This window comes from Microtus oregoni, unplaced genomic scaffold (assembly GCF_018167655.1).
Source record: "Microtus oregoni isolate MIOR12 unplaced genomic scaffold, Mior012 000037F_ref0000500, whole genome shotgun sequence".
In the NCBI taxonomy this organism is placed as follows: domain Eukaryota; kingdom Metazoa; phylum Chordata; class Mammalia; order Rodentia; family Cricetidae; genus Microtus; species Microtus oregoni.
In genome coordinates this window covers 22,548,830-22,562,686 of record NW_024543096.1, presented here as the reverse complement: position 1 = coordinate 22,562,686, position 13,857 = coordinate 22,548,830, and the positions used below count along the sequence as shown (strand labels likewise).

General features: G+C 45.0%; 1 protein-coding gene across 1 annotated transcript in view; it reads left to right on the top strand.

The window, feature by feature from the left end:
* Lrp2 (LDL receptor related protein 2) overlaps positions 1–4,656 on the top strand; it is a 125,671-nt gene extending 121,015 nt beyond the window's left edge. Inside the window, exons 73-79 of the mRNA XM_041631617.1 lie at positions 19–86; positions 226–343; positions 610–739; positions 1,411–1,512; positions 1,846–1,974; positions 4,211–4,282; positions 4,423–4,656. Of these exons, the coding sequence (XP_041487551.1) occupies positions 19–86; positions 226–343; positions 610–739; positions 1,411–1,512; positions 1,846–1,974; positions 4,211–4,282; positions 4,423–4,581 (778 nt within the window). The 3' untranslated portion in view covers positions 4,582–4,656. The remainder of the gene's footprint in view (positions 1–18; positions 87–225; positions 344–609; positions 740–1,410; positions 1,513–1,845; positions 1,975–4,210; positions 4,283–4,422) is intronic.
* Positions 4,657–13,857: the final 9,201 nt, after the last annotated feature.

Sequence of the window (13,857 nt, the reverse complement as noted above, 5' to 3'; positions counted from 1 at the left end):
CCTTTTGTTGGCTTGCAGGTGTTCTAGCGGCTACAATGGGGAACACTGTGAAGTTGGGCTCTCAAGTGGCATCCCTCCTGGGACAAGTAAGTGTCAGGAATATGAGTGACCTGCAATAGTCCCAGCTTCCAATAGTTCCAGCTTCCTTTTGACCCAGTCTAGCTTCTCTAGCCCTTCCTTGTCATGGTGGTGACCTTGGCTCTCTGTTTCTGCCCCCCTGTGCAGCAATGGCTTTGCTGTTGACATTCCTGATGATCATCATCATTGGAGCTCTGGTACTCGTTGGATTTTTACACTATAGAAAAACTGGTTCCCTTTTACCTACTTTGCCCAAGCTGCCAAGGTCAGTGTCTGTGTTGGGTTGGCTTTCTGCAAGGGACCCCGTCTAGTTCCTACTCGGATTTTAGATTTGAGAACGTGCCTTCATGTGTTCATGTAGACGTGGCGGGGGGGGGGGGGGGGCTTGCTACTGTGTTTGACATGTGCCTCGAGGAGAGAGAACTGCACATTTAAGATTCAGTACTATGGAAGGGAGGTAATCATTACAAAGATTAAAAATTAATCGTAACAAACGCAACACATTGTTTTCATTGTTTTGGTTCATTCCAGCTTAAGCAGCCTCGCCAAACCCTCTGAAAATGGAAATGGGGTGACCTTCAGATCAGGGACTGATGTTAACATGGATATCGGCGTGTCCCCTTTTGGCCCGGAGACAATTATTGATAGATCCATGGCAATGGTGAGTGGGGGCTCTCACGGGATTAGTTGAGGTTTCCCTTTACACTAACTGATGGAAGAAACCCTTCTTGCAAGGAAAAAACTAATCCTGGGGATATTAAAACGGAGAACACAGTGTGTCCTCTGTATCCCATAGAGTTGGTGGAAACTGACCCCATCATCTTTTAAGTATTCATTTGTAGGCAAGGGTTGACCTTTTCTAGTCTTTCTGGTCCTGTGTGTAGATTAGCAACGTGCCTACAGGTCGCACTCTCGGTGATGAACCTAGCACAGCCTTGGCCCAGTAGAGGGGCCTTCTTCTAGTGCTCTACCTCCACCTCCAATCTTCTATTCCCACCCTGGCCAGAGAGAACAATACCAACACCCTTTTCTCCACTGTCCCCACCACAGCGAGTTGCGTACATTAAAGGGCCATAGAGAATCCAGCCATGGGAAGAGCATTTGTGCTTCCTGGGGCAGATGGCTTAGTTCATTTTTATCAGTTGGAATAATGGTTTGCTACCTAGAAGCCGTGGGTCTCGCTGCTGTGTTCTCCCCCCCCCCCACTCTCTCTAAGACGGCATATGTTGGGTGACCTTGTGAAAGTGTGGTGTGCAGTCAAGTGTGAGGGAGACACTTTTCTGTCTGAAGCAGATCGGTGGGTGTGACGTCTCTCCCTCTTCTCCCCACCAGAATGAGCACTTCATCATGGAGGTGGGGAAGCAGCCTGTGGTATTTGAAAACCCGACATATGCAGCCAAGGATAACACGTCCAAAGTGGTCTCAGCAGCTCAGGTGAGGCGTCACATGATCTGCTCTCAGCTATCTTGCCGCTGAATCTTTCCATGCTGCAGAATGTTGTGCGGGGCCTCTATCTTTTATGGTCAGCAGTGGGAACGAAGGGCCTAAGAATGAGAGACCGTGATAGTGAGGACTGTACTTGCCTGCCAGGGTGACTTCGTGGCTATTGTTCTCACTTGGGGCAAGTGGTGGTGGTATTTACAGCTGCCAGGGTCACTCATCTGTGGTATCCAAATGTGTGTGTGTGTGTGTGTGTGTGTGTGTAGAACAAGGCGGCAAACAGAATTCAAGATTAATTTATTCATTTGTTCTTTCAAAACTGCATAGGGGCCATCAATAGGCTCACAGGTGACTGTATCAGAAAATGTGGAAAACCAGAATTATGGAAGTCCCATAGATCCTTCGGAGATCGTTCCAGAGCCGAAGCCAGCCTCCCCGGGTGCCGATGAAAGTCAGGTAACGATGGGAAGAGAAATTTGCAAAGGACTTTGAAACTTGATATCAACCCGTGCGAGACCATGTACAAAGAATGAAAAACAGAATCCAGGTCTAGTTTATCTTCAGAAAAAGGACATCAAATCTGAGACATTCACACAGCACTTGCGCTTCGAGTCTTACTATTACCAATGTCTACCACCAGGTGGCACTACTTATCCCCTTTTCCTCTGAGTCTAGATAGATGGCACCTAATTGTACAGCCAATTATCCCACAAACATTATTGCCTTTAGTGTGCCAGGGAAACTATTTAGTGCTGGAGACTAAAAGGGCCAGGGGATGGAGGGAGACCACCTCCTGATGAATTTTCTTTAGCATATATGTTATACCTTTTCGTAGAATATTTGGGGTATAATTCAACAAGTGCTTTTGAATAACTACTAACTTTAGCGAACACACATGTGGTTATCCCAGGTCTACGTGCTTGGTTCTGAACACCCGTTTCACCTCTGCAAACTACTGTTGTCCTTACCAATGCCTCTCACTGGGGCAAACTCGAAGTGACAGTGCTTCCGGATACAAAACACTGTGTAGGACTCCTCGCTCAGGAGCATCTTCTCTAATTCAGCGTGACTCAGAAAAGTCACAGCCCCCCAAACACACACCGCAGAAAGGAAGTTTTACTTTACTATTTCCCAGGGACATTGAAAAGGGCATTGACAATTTGTTTTCTACAGTCCCAAGAATAATGTCAAATGTTCAGTCCCAGTCTCGTTCCCCAAGGCAGTGCTAGACTTACTTTTTATTCTTAATGTTTTCTTCCTAGTCCAAGTCCTGGTAATATTCTTTAGTCAGAAGTAGCTCCTTAGAGGGGTAAGGCAGCAAGAAGCTGCTCCATCTCCCTGTTGCCCTAGGCCCCAGAAACAGGATGGACATGGAGGGATTGTTGAGAATGAGAGCCAAGCATCACCAATTCCAGCACAGCTGTCCATATTTGCAGCCCATTGGTTCTTGCACTTCGCCTCAGTGCAAGCTGAGAGGAGATCCTCCAAGTTCTGTTATCTACATCCCTGCCCCCCCCCCCCCCCCCCCGCAGGTCCAGGGATCCCATATCTGTGACCCCTGGGACACTAAATAGTCACTTGGCTGTAGACAGCAGAAGCCCTTAGTTAGCCCACTGAGGATATTAATGTCTAAAGGAGTCTTGCAAGTTTAGCTTTCTTCGTAAATATGCAGAAAATACTCGGACCTGTTGTTTCCCATAAGTTGCATTGACCTGCATGGGATCTCCCAAAGATGTTGGGGAATGAGAACCACCATATTCCTCTCCTTAGCCTTATTCAGTTCCAAGGAGTTATTGCAGCCTGAGACAATGACTGTTGGCATCACTTAACTTCACCTTTCCAAATAAAGGGCTCTGACCTCTGTGTATGTCTCCATCTTCCCTTGTTGGTGACATACAGAATAGTTGTGTGGGTTGGGTGAACGGTCTTGCCTCTCTTCCATAGTCATGGGCTACAGGCACCGTATTTCACAGCCATCTTGAAAACATAGGGGTTACCTGAGCTGCCTGTGGTGGGGGCCTGCCAAAGAGGTGGCCGGTACTACAACCACCTTTTCAGTAGGGTGGGGGCAACCTACTGAAGTGTGTGTGTGTGTGTGTGTGTGTTTGTGAGGACGAGGTGTCTTTGGGTCATTCAATATGCAGACCTCTCTTAATATGACTTTATGTGTCACACAGGGGAACAGAAAACCCTGCATCAAGGGATTTTTGAGATAAAATTAGAACCTCATAAAATTCTTAAACCAGTTCCTGACACTCAGTAAGTGTCAGTTTGTCAGTTGTGACGGCCACGATGATGGCGTTTGTGATGAAGCGAGAGTGGGTGTTCTGGCCAAGACAATTTTGGAAATCAGAGAGCTTTTCTTGAGCTTCTCAGCTGCTCTAGAAACCTGTGTGTCTATGCTCTGTACCCGACTAGTGGCACGGCAAATCTTCTAGATGACATGGGTCCAGATTCACACACCACACATTCACACTAAGAAAAGATTTTGAAATTGTTACATTAAAATAGCCGAGAGAGTCTTAGTTGCTACTGTCCAGGAACCAGAAGGGGAATCGAACAATATGCTACTTAAGCAACATCCCTAAGTTACTTTGTTTTTCAATAAGAATTTAAAAACCTAGGAAAAGACACCCATACAGAAGACAAAACAGAAAACTTCATCTCCTTCCATCTCCTCTTTTTCATTCAGGGTGCAAAATGGAACATCTTCAAACGAAAACCCAAACAGACCACGAATTTTGAAAATCCGATCTACGCAGAGGTAACTTTTAATCCCTGTTCTGTTCTAAGCCCAGACACTCACCGCTTTGGCGCGCGTTGAGATTATTCGGGACAAACTGGCAAAGGTTCTGGCCACGCTGGGGACGTAAGTGACTAACTCATGTCTTGTTGTGGTTGTAGAAGGACAGTGAGCAGCAGGAAGGTGTGACTGTGGCCCCCCCTCCATCACCTTCTCTCCCCGCTAAAGCTTCAAAAAGGCAATCAACCCCAGGCTACAGTGCAACAGAAGACACCTTCAAGGATACTGCAAACCTTGTTAAAGAGGATTCGGATGTATAGCCATGCCTGCTCTCTAGGGAATCTGTAGACACTCACTTTTGCACATATATTTTTTACAGACAAATGAAGAGTTAACATTCAGTACTTTATTAAAAGATATATTTTTCTCTGTTTGCCTAGAGTTGAAAGTGTGTTGTGTGTCTTTTTTTTTTACTCATGCCATTTCATATTTTTGCAAATATCACGAGGTACTGTGTATACCTTGCACTGATGTTGTCCCGAGGCTGATGTTGTCATGGGTGATGTTGTACTTCTATAAATTTTGGAAGGATTAGTACGTCTTTGCATTTGCCGGTGAAAAGTACCTGTTGAGTGGGTTGGTGAGCTGAAGAGTAAAGGATCTAGTGAGGAAAGGAGTTGGTTGAGGGCCTCGATTATGTCAAAGAAGAGATACAACTCACATTTCCTTTAGAACAATCTAGGAAAAGTGTCCAAGCTTCATTTGTGCATCCATTTTTACACACCAGCTCTTAGACTAATAATCGGTGTTCAGTGTTCCATGTCAGCTTGCTCAGTAAGTGTACTGAGAGAGGCTAATGTTGGTTACATAGACTGTAGATGCTTCAGACAACATGGAAGGTACAAAAAGTGATTCAGTTGGACCCTTCTGTGTGACTCTGGCTTCTAACCCCAGCTGTGTTTTGAATGTGCTCTCCCTAGTTGCCAAGCCGACATTCGTGTCTGTCACCCTATGTCCAATACTGAGTTTGTATTTCGCTGAATGAGCTTCTCTGCTTGATGGACCTTAAATCAACGTACGCCCTTGCCTGGCGTCTCAGGTGTCATCTGCCTTAGTCACTGGAGTTTGGTAGCTGATTAAAACCAAACCCATGTCCCCAGTAAGTGGGGTGCCAAACAGATACCGGTGAAGCTGGGTGTTTGCCTCTGTGTACAAAATATTATTATAGAGTATTTATTTCCTTGGTTGACAATGACGAGAAAGGGAAAACATTCTTCTTGAGTCTTTTTCAGGGCTTTGCCTAAATCTGTACATTTGTGTCAGGATGGACTGTCCATCCCAGCTCTTCTTATTCTTTATGACAGGGACCATGGCATGAATATACATTTTTTTTCCATAGCAAGTAGCATCCCTGGTTCTCTGTGCTAATATTGCACATGTGTTAAACAATGAATGAATGGAAGGGTGGGAGGATGAATGAATGAATGAAACATACTACTGATTATTTTATTCTCCAGTTCTCAAAATATTTCGTTGCTCATATTTTGAGTGCTGATTGTAATTACTTTGATTAGAATAAAAAGCAACTGGAAATGATGCTGCTGAAAATGTCTAATAAATGTGTATTTTATCAGAGGTCTTTTGTGTCTCTGTGCCCTTCCTTCTCGAGCCTTGGTGATGAATCACTTGAGTTGTGCAGGGTTGCTCTCTGTCACACCCATTCCTTGCTACTTCTTCCACCTCCCAATGCATTTTTGAATGGAGACAATTATGGAGATGATCCAGTTTCAGGTTTCAGCTGGGCCCCTGGAAGGATGACTTTATCCCATTCGAAGCTGGAATGGAGATGAGAAAAGGGTTTGGTTATGTTTTATTGTCTTGGTGTCCTTGTCATAGTGCAGAGAGCTGCAGGTGAATTTCACCTTCTCTAAATGCTTCTAAGAACATTGTTTCAGCAAAAGATGGGGAGCCCCCACCCCCTTGCATAATTCCCAGTATCTAGCACCAGAATGAAATTGATATGTGAAAGTATTCTCTTTCCAGTTTCTAGACATAGGGGCACAGGGCCTCTTAGTTGGCTTACTACTCTCTCTGGAACCCGTTACACCTGTATCACTTTTCTGGAAGAACTTAATGGAGCACAGTGGGAAGTGTTGGATCATTCCCTGACAATGTGGAGAAATTTGCTACAAAGAAAACAGAACTGCTTGTCTCTAAGAGAGCAACTGGGTTAACCGCTTCTAAAATAATTTTTTTGGTTGCTTCTTTGGCAACTTGTGAAAACTTTATTGGGAGAGAAGTCTTAATTTTGGAAGACAAGAAGCCTTGAGCTGCTCTTGGCACAGTGTCTCATCACTTCAATCACATTTCAAGGGATCTGAATTCAGACTGTAGGGCAACGAGGCTTCATTTGTAAATGCACCTACGCAGGCGCGCATCCCCTTCCCCTCACGCACGCACGCACTCACGCAACGCACAGTTGTGTCGATGATGGTGGTAGCTGCTGGGGAACACATGACTCCTTTGTTTAATGCGATAGAGGCAGACTCCAGTCCTGGAGCTGGTGAACTCTGGCCAACTGAACAGCACATGCGACTGAAGTCTCCCAGACTTGCCGCTTAGCAGGGAGATAGAAGGATTGGCTGTGTTCTGTCTAAATTCTCCCGACGGCTCCGTGCTTTATCTTTACTCTGATCTTCACTGGGAATTTAGTTCACTCAGATTCACCGAGGCTGTTTCAGCCAGCATCCAGCTCGCTACACGAACTTCAAAGGAAGTTCATATCCTGACTTCGTCTTCAAATGTTGCCTCTCTCTGGGTAAGCTGTCAACATACTATACTTGAGGGAAAAACTTTTTTTTCTTTAGATCTTTGGCACTCTTTGCAAAGAAACTCTGCAAATGCCTTTAGAGAGCCAAAGCCTCAGGAAATGATGTGGGTCTATGGTCCCAGGTTGAGGTTTCTAGGGTGCAAAGTTGGCCCTACATAGGGAGCAAGTTTGGAAGAACCAGTGGCATCCTAATGGCTTCTGATGGGATGGAAAGTTGTCAAATGGGCTCCGGAGTAAAGAACAAAGAAGCTTAGAAGGAAAACCAGTTTTATTTTTTAGGAGTTAAACTTTTTAGGAGTTAAATTTTTGTTTTTCACTTTTAGTAATGGTAAAAATCATGGAATATTACATTTAAACTGTTTTGTTATATCTCTGCATATGAGGTGTGTTCGCGTGCCCTGGTGTGTATCTGGGGCCAGAGAGCCATGTTGGAGTCTGTTCTTCCTTCATAGATCCCAACCATAGAACTCAGGTTGTCTGGTTCACACCGCAAACATATTTACTGTTTCCAACAGTAATTTATCTTTCCAACATTGCTTCTTGTTTTTATCTGTTTTTTGAGCCTCTGCCACATAGCCCAGGCTAGCCTCAAACTCATGGTTCTGATGAAGATTGCCAAGCCAAAATTGAATCCTTATCCAAATCAATTTTTATTGTTTTTCAGGATGGCTTTGGGAGGTTGCCTATAAAGGTTTCACTGAGGCATGATATTCTAAAGTTCAGACTGAGTTAGAGCTCATGAAAGGGTGCCAGGAAGAAAGCTCAGCCCAGCTTGGTCCAGCAGAAAGTCATAAGTCAGCTGTGATATCCTGTGAGTTACATCTTACAATGGGCTTTGGCTACGGTGGTCAGAGTGTAAATCACCTATGTTTGTGAGTAAAGGAGGGGCTGTCAAGCCCAGGATTGGTCATGACTCTCATACTGACTGACTTTGGTTAAGCTACTGGACTTTTCTGATTTTCAGTTAACCATTAAAAAAGAAAAAAAAATAGTCTTAAAAAATGCAAAAGGAAGGGAAAGAAGGAAGAAAAGAAAGAATATGGAGATAGGTTGGAGATGTTTCTTTTTTTTGTTTTTTTTTAATTTTTTAAATTATTTATTTTTTTAATTTATTTATTTATTGGTTGGAGATGTTTCTGAATGGTAGACCCCATGTGAGGTCCTGAGTTCTGTCCCTAGCAGCAACAGCACATCACTACCCCCAAATAAACTCACAAAACAGACAAACACACCACACTCCAGGGTTCTCAGGGAAATAGCGTTTACTCATTTGCTAATACTGAGTAAATAGCTAAGCAACAACAAGAGGTCGTGTTCACTGACCCTCAGGTAAAGCTTCACATTTAATCTCCTGGAAACTCAACAAAGGAAGTATTATCTTAATGTTGTTAAAGACCAGGGAACTAAGAGAACACACGGAAGGAAGCTTTGTTGACCTTAGATTACAACATGACATGCCCGGTACAATGTCATATCCTAGAGAGAACTCTGCTTTTAGTTCCTACCCCACATCGTTTCTGTTTCTCCTTGTGAACAAGACCTTTGTGTGGAGGCAGAGTAGCATATGGTACGTTTCAGAGAGACACCAGCGGCTGGACCCTTCAGTTCCTATCTACTCTGGTCTCAAATGTGGTTCTCACCAGCTCTGTTCTGGACAGTATTAGCGGTCAGGTTTAGGTATTAAGGGTTGTAGCTTCCTGTTTACCTTCATCCCAGTGCACTTTTTGACCCATTCCTCATCACCTCTCATACTCCATTAGAAGCCTAAGTCTTGAGATCCTAAAAGACTCAAGAACTCAGAGAGAAGCAGGAATATGACATCTTCCTCTACCAATGTCTGAAATGCCCTGCGCGTCTGAAAAATCCAAGCACTTCCCAGGGCCATGGTAAATTCTGAATTCTCAGAAGACTATTCGCTGTCTCCCATTTGGAGCTCGGCTATATGTGTAGCCCTGGTCAGCACTGGGATTCTGGTCCAGAAAGAGGACCACTCCTCCCCTTCCCTTTCTCATCCCTTTCCTTTTCCCAGTGGCCAGAGCCCATTCCAGGAGTTAACTGAGTTCGGCGGCAGATGTCATGAAAATAGCACCCTAAGTGCTGTCCCTGCTGCGCCCCACGGTCCTCCTAGGGAAAGGAAACTCAGAAAAGAGCACACATCAGGGAGGGAAGTACTCTTAAAAGGATTTCCCTTGTTAGCTAGGTAAGGTGGCGTAGGCCTTTGATCCCAGCACTCAGCGGGCAAAGGCGGGTGGATCGCTGAGTTAAAAGGCTAAACCTGGTCTACAGAGTGAGTTTCAGGACAGCTAAAGCTCCCTAGAGGAAACCCCATCTTGAATTTTTTTCTTTATCATATTAATATATATTAATTGCATAAAACAATGGGTTTCATTCTGACATATAGGCATCTTTGATTGTATTAACTATTTTTTTAAATCTATATTACAAGTATGAGAGAAAACATGGCATGTTTTCCTGGGTTCCGCTTATCACATTTTATATAACCATTTCCAGTTCTCTCTGTTTCTTTCCAAGCATTTTGTTCTTATTCATGGCTGAATAATACTCCACTTAATAGATGTTTTTTTTCCCTGCCCCTCCCAATAAGTTTCTCTGTTGACTCAGTAAGCTAGATCAAGCTGAAGTGAAAAAGAATAACAACAGGTGTGTCGAGCAAAGCGGGTCTGGGGCCAGAGAAGTCTCACACCTGATCCAGGGAGGGAAGTTTTATAGGTTGTAGGTGAGGAGCGACGATGCGTCTGCCACAAGCTGGGCTTGTGCCCAAGTGTGGTCAAAGGCTGAGCGTTTAGGTGGGGACTTAGGCGACTGGCAACTTCGGGGTAAACTGCCACAACCACCAAGAATTTGGAATTGGGCTTTTTGGCACCTTTTGTTTGTTTGGAGACTCTCTGAGTGGGCGGGTTTGAGGGAGAGAGAGAGAGAGAGAGAGAGAGAGAGAGAGAGAGAGAGAGATATGGAATGGGGGTTTCCAATAAACACAGATGTGCCAGTACCTTTATTGTGTGCTGACTTAGATTGTTTTGCATGTCTAACCAGGAGTGGTACAACTAGATCAAACGGTAGTTTCATTTTAAATCGAGGAACCTGAGGGATTCGTTTTTATGCGCTTGTACTAGTGAACTTTTTGCTACTATAATGAAATCCTTAATATAGGCTACTGACGAAGGAAAAGGTTTATTTAGCCCAGAGGCTTGGGAGTTCGAGCCTAACCAACAAAGAGCAGCCCCTTTGCAAGTGTAATTGGGAGACCTGGTCACTCCCTCCAGTGACTCAAACACCTTCCCATAGGCCCTACTGCCCTTTAAAACCTCCCCTGCCTCCCAACAGTGTCATCACCATGGAGACCAAGCCTCTGTGGCCTTTGGGAAGGCATCATTAAACCATACCCAGACCATAGCAAGACCACATTAGAGATTTACCATTCTTGGGGGAGGGCTCTTTTCACCTCTCAGGGAACAGTGACCAGTTAAGCCAGGCCCAGAGAGCCATAAGAATTCCCAGATTACCCTTTAATAGTCAAGAATGCTGGCCTGGTCACCAGGGGAGGAGTTGAGGGACTGAGGCAGGCAGCTGGGGGTCACAGCCCTGTCACTGTCAATAGGTCAGTGGCCTGCCCACTCAGAAGGTGACCTTCCTGGCTTGTCCAACAGGTTACATAACATATGACTGTTTCTAGGTAGCTCCTTGCTCCCCTCTGTTTGCTACAGGTTTTAAAGCTTCGCTCTATGGCCTCCCTCCCCTCTCCCTGACTCTGGAGAGAATGCTGGGAGTTATTGTCAAAGGACTGGAGGAAAAAGAAGGACAGAAAAAAAAAAGGACAAACAGATGGGGGGGGGAGAAAGGAAGGAAGGAAAGCGACTAGTGACTCGTGGGGTGGGGGGAGAGGTGTGTGTGTGGGGTTAGCCAAAGCTAGAACTTCTGACTCCCTTGGAATGTTGTCTCTCTAGGACATCACAGTCCCCCCCCCCCTTTCTCTCTCTCTCCCTCCCTCCCTCCTTCCCTCTCTCAGAGTCATTTGGTCTCATTTGTCTCCAATAGCAAAACAGAGAGAAAAATATTGCACAAAAGAGGACAGGAGGTAACCCTGAAACTGACTCCTTTGCTCAGGAGAACTGTCGGAAAATGGCAGCTTTGTGTCCCTTGCTCAGAGAGGGCACCAAGGTGGCTTAACTGACCTGCCAGAGAGGAAGGCCAAGAGAAGGAAGGCCAAGGCTAACAAGCAAGCACACATCCTTTCAAACAGGAGGTAACCGCAGGCCACAGGCTGGCAGAGAGAAGTCTAGGGCTCCAGTGTTAGCCTGGAGTTCCGTCCCTGAAAAGGTCATTCTCCTTATTTAAAAAACATAATTTCTTAGCAGGGCAGTGATGGCGCACGCCTTTAATCCCAGCACTTGGGAGGCAGAGGCAGGTGGATCTCTGTGAGTTCGAGGCCAGTCTGGTCTACAGAGCGAGTTCCAGGACAGGCTCCAAAGCTACACAAAAACCCTGTCTTGATAAAAAACAAAACAAAACAACACAGCAACATTACATACAGACACACACACAGACACACACACATGTTTATGGGTGATTCTCATAGGGGAAGAGGAGGGAACTGCTGCTTCCCAGCGTTTAAGCTTAGGTAGAAGCTGAAGGGCTCTGGCCAGGAATCTTTTTTTAAATGAGTATCAGGCACCGCCCATAGTGTTCACTTGATGGTGTTGTCTGATCAAGATGCGGGAGAAAAGGCGCTTGGGAGAAGTTGTGGGACCAAGGAGGGTCTGGGCCATGAGTGACTTGGCCAGGGTCTTAGGGGCTGCAGTCTGGCACTCAAACCGCAATGCCTTAGAATCAAGAGTCAGGTTTTCCTTATGGGTCGTCAGGAGACCAACCAGGCTGAACAGTAAAATGAAGTTAGATTTGCGAGCCAGAGACCAGAGTTCAGCACACACTGTGTCTCCTAGGCAGAGGCATGCCTTTGAAGCATTTAATCTTTCTGAGGGCAGTGTTCAAAACGGTGACGGGAGTAAGTGTATTTGAGAACAAGAGACACGCGAAACATTCTTCTCAGTTGCAATCACCTATGGCTCTTGCCTTTCCTCATCCAAGTGTGAAATGCCCTCTGCCGACCGTGTTTATGAATACGCTATTTTTATCCACTAAATATAATAAAGAGTTCTTTCAGTTGCTTTCTGTTCTAATTAAGTTTTGATTTTGCTTTCTGGGACAACATCTTAGTACATAGTTAAACTTATGATCCTCCTGCCTCACCCTTCCAAATGCTAGGATTACAGAAATGCACCACCACACTTTGAAGCTTAAATGATTTTTATTAATTAATTATTTGTGTCCTTCAGCACAACACTCAGTCTTCTCCAAATCTATTTTTCTTACCAGTAAAATGAGGCCTCAAGGTGTCACTTAGTTCATCAAATTATTGAGAAGGTATTGGGTCGTGCATACCGCACATATCCGCATAAAAAGCATCTAATAAAGGTCTATTCTTTCTATTGCCCGCGCACACTTTCTGACTTACTTTGGGCTCATACAGCTGCTTGTGCAAGTTTCCTTGACAGTTTTCAGAAGTACAGATAATCTTACTTCACTTCCTGCCGAAATGGAAAGGCAGCTGTGTCTTTAGCCAGCTGGGGCTGAGCTGCAGGGATCTTCCATGGTTCTGCAAAGGAGCCTTCTTTGCTTGCTCCTCATTGGGGTTTCCGTGAAAAGGGCTGCAACCCAAAATCCTGGGTCAAGGTCTGCGGCCATTTGGTTTTCCTCTTGACTATCCTTCCTTTTGCCCCCTGACTGTTTTGAGGATTTACTTTATTTTAAATTACGTGTGTGTCAGGGAGCATGTGCGCATGCGTGCCTGTGTTTGTGGAGTCAGAGGCTTCGCATCCTCCTGGAGCTGGAGTTAGGGGCAGCAGTCAGCTGCCTGATGTGGGTGCTGGGAATTGATCCTGTTCTCTGTAGAAGGAACAAACTCTCTTACCCACTGGCCATCTCTCTATCTCTCTTCCCTATTCTGGGGGTCAGGGCTTCACTCTGCAGCCCAAGCTGCTCTGGAACTCACTATAACCTTGCACTTACAGCTATCCTCCTGTTTCAGCTTCCCAAATCTTGAGATTGCATGTGTGAGCTACCAGATCTGACTTGCCCATTTTCAGGAAGGTTCTCTTGGGGTCACTCAGCTACTTTTTTGCCTAAAGAAGAAATGGGGTCTCCTCAGTTTGTTCCCTCTTTTAAAAAAGTCATGGGTCCTTTGTCACAATGTTCAGGTTGGGGGGTGGGGAAATTCAAGTTCAAGTCCATCAGCAGGACATGGTGGTACACATTTATAACCCCAGCAATCAGGAGGCTAAGATAGAAGCCTTGTTAGAAATTTGAGGCTGGCTTAGGCTATGGAATAAAACTTTGTATAAAAATAAAAAGAAAAGAAAAAGTAAACAAAACAAAACCGCTACTCTGCCCACAGTGTTTCCTGTGGTGTCCACTTTCATTACATGAAGTTAGCAAAGTACAAGGGGACAATTTTGCTGAATCATTATCCGGGAAAGCGACATGGTTCACGGGACTACAGTGGCAACCACACAGAAAGCCACCGAAGACTGTATGAGAACCTTCAACAAAATGAATGTGGCCATTGTCTTTGATGACGATAGTATTTAGAGTTCAAACCCTACATGAGTTGACTTCAATAGTAGAAGATGAATTGTCTCATCTTGTTTTATTGTTTTTATTGAGCTATATATTTTTCTCTGCTCCCTTC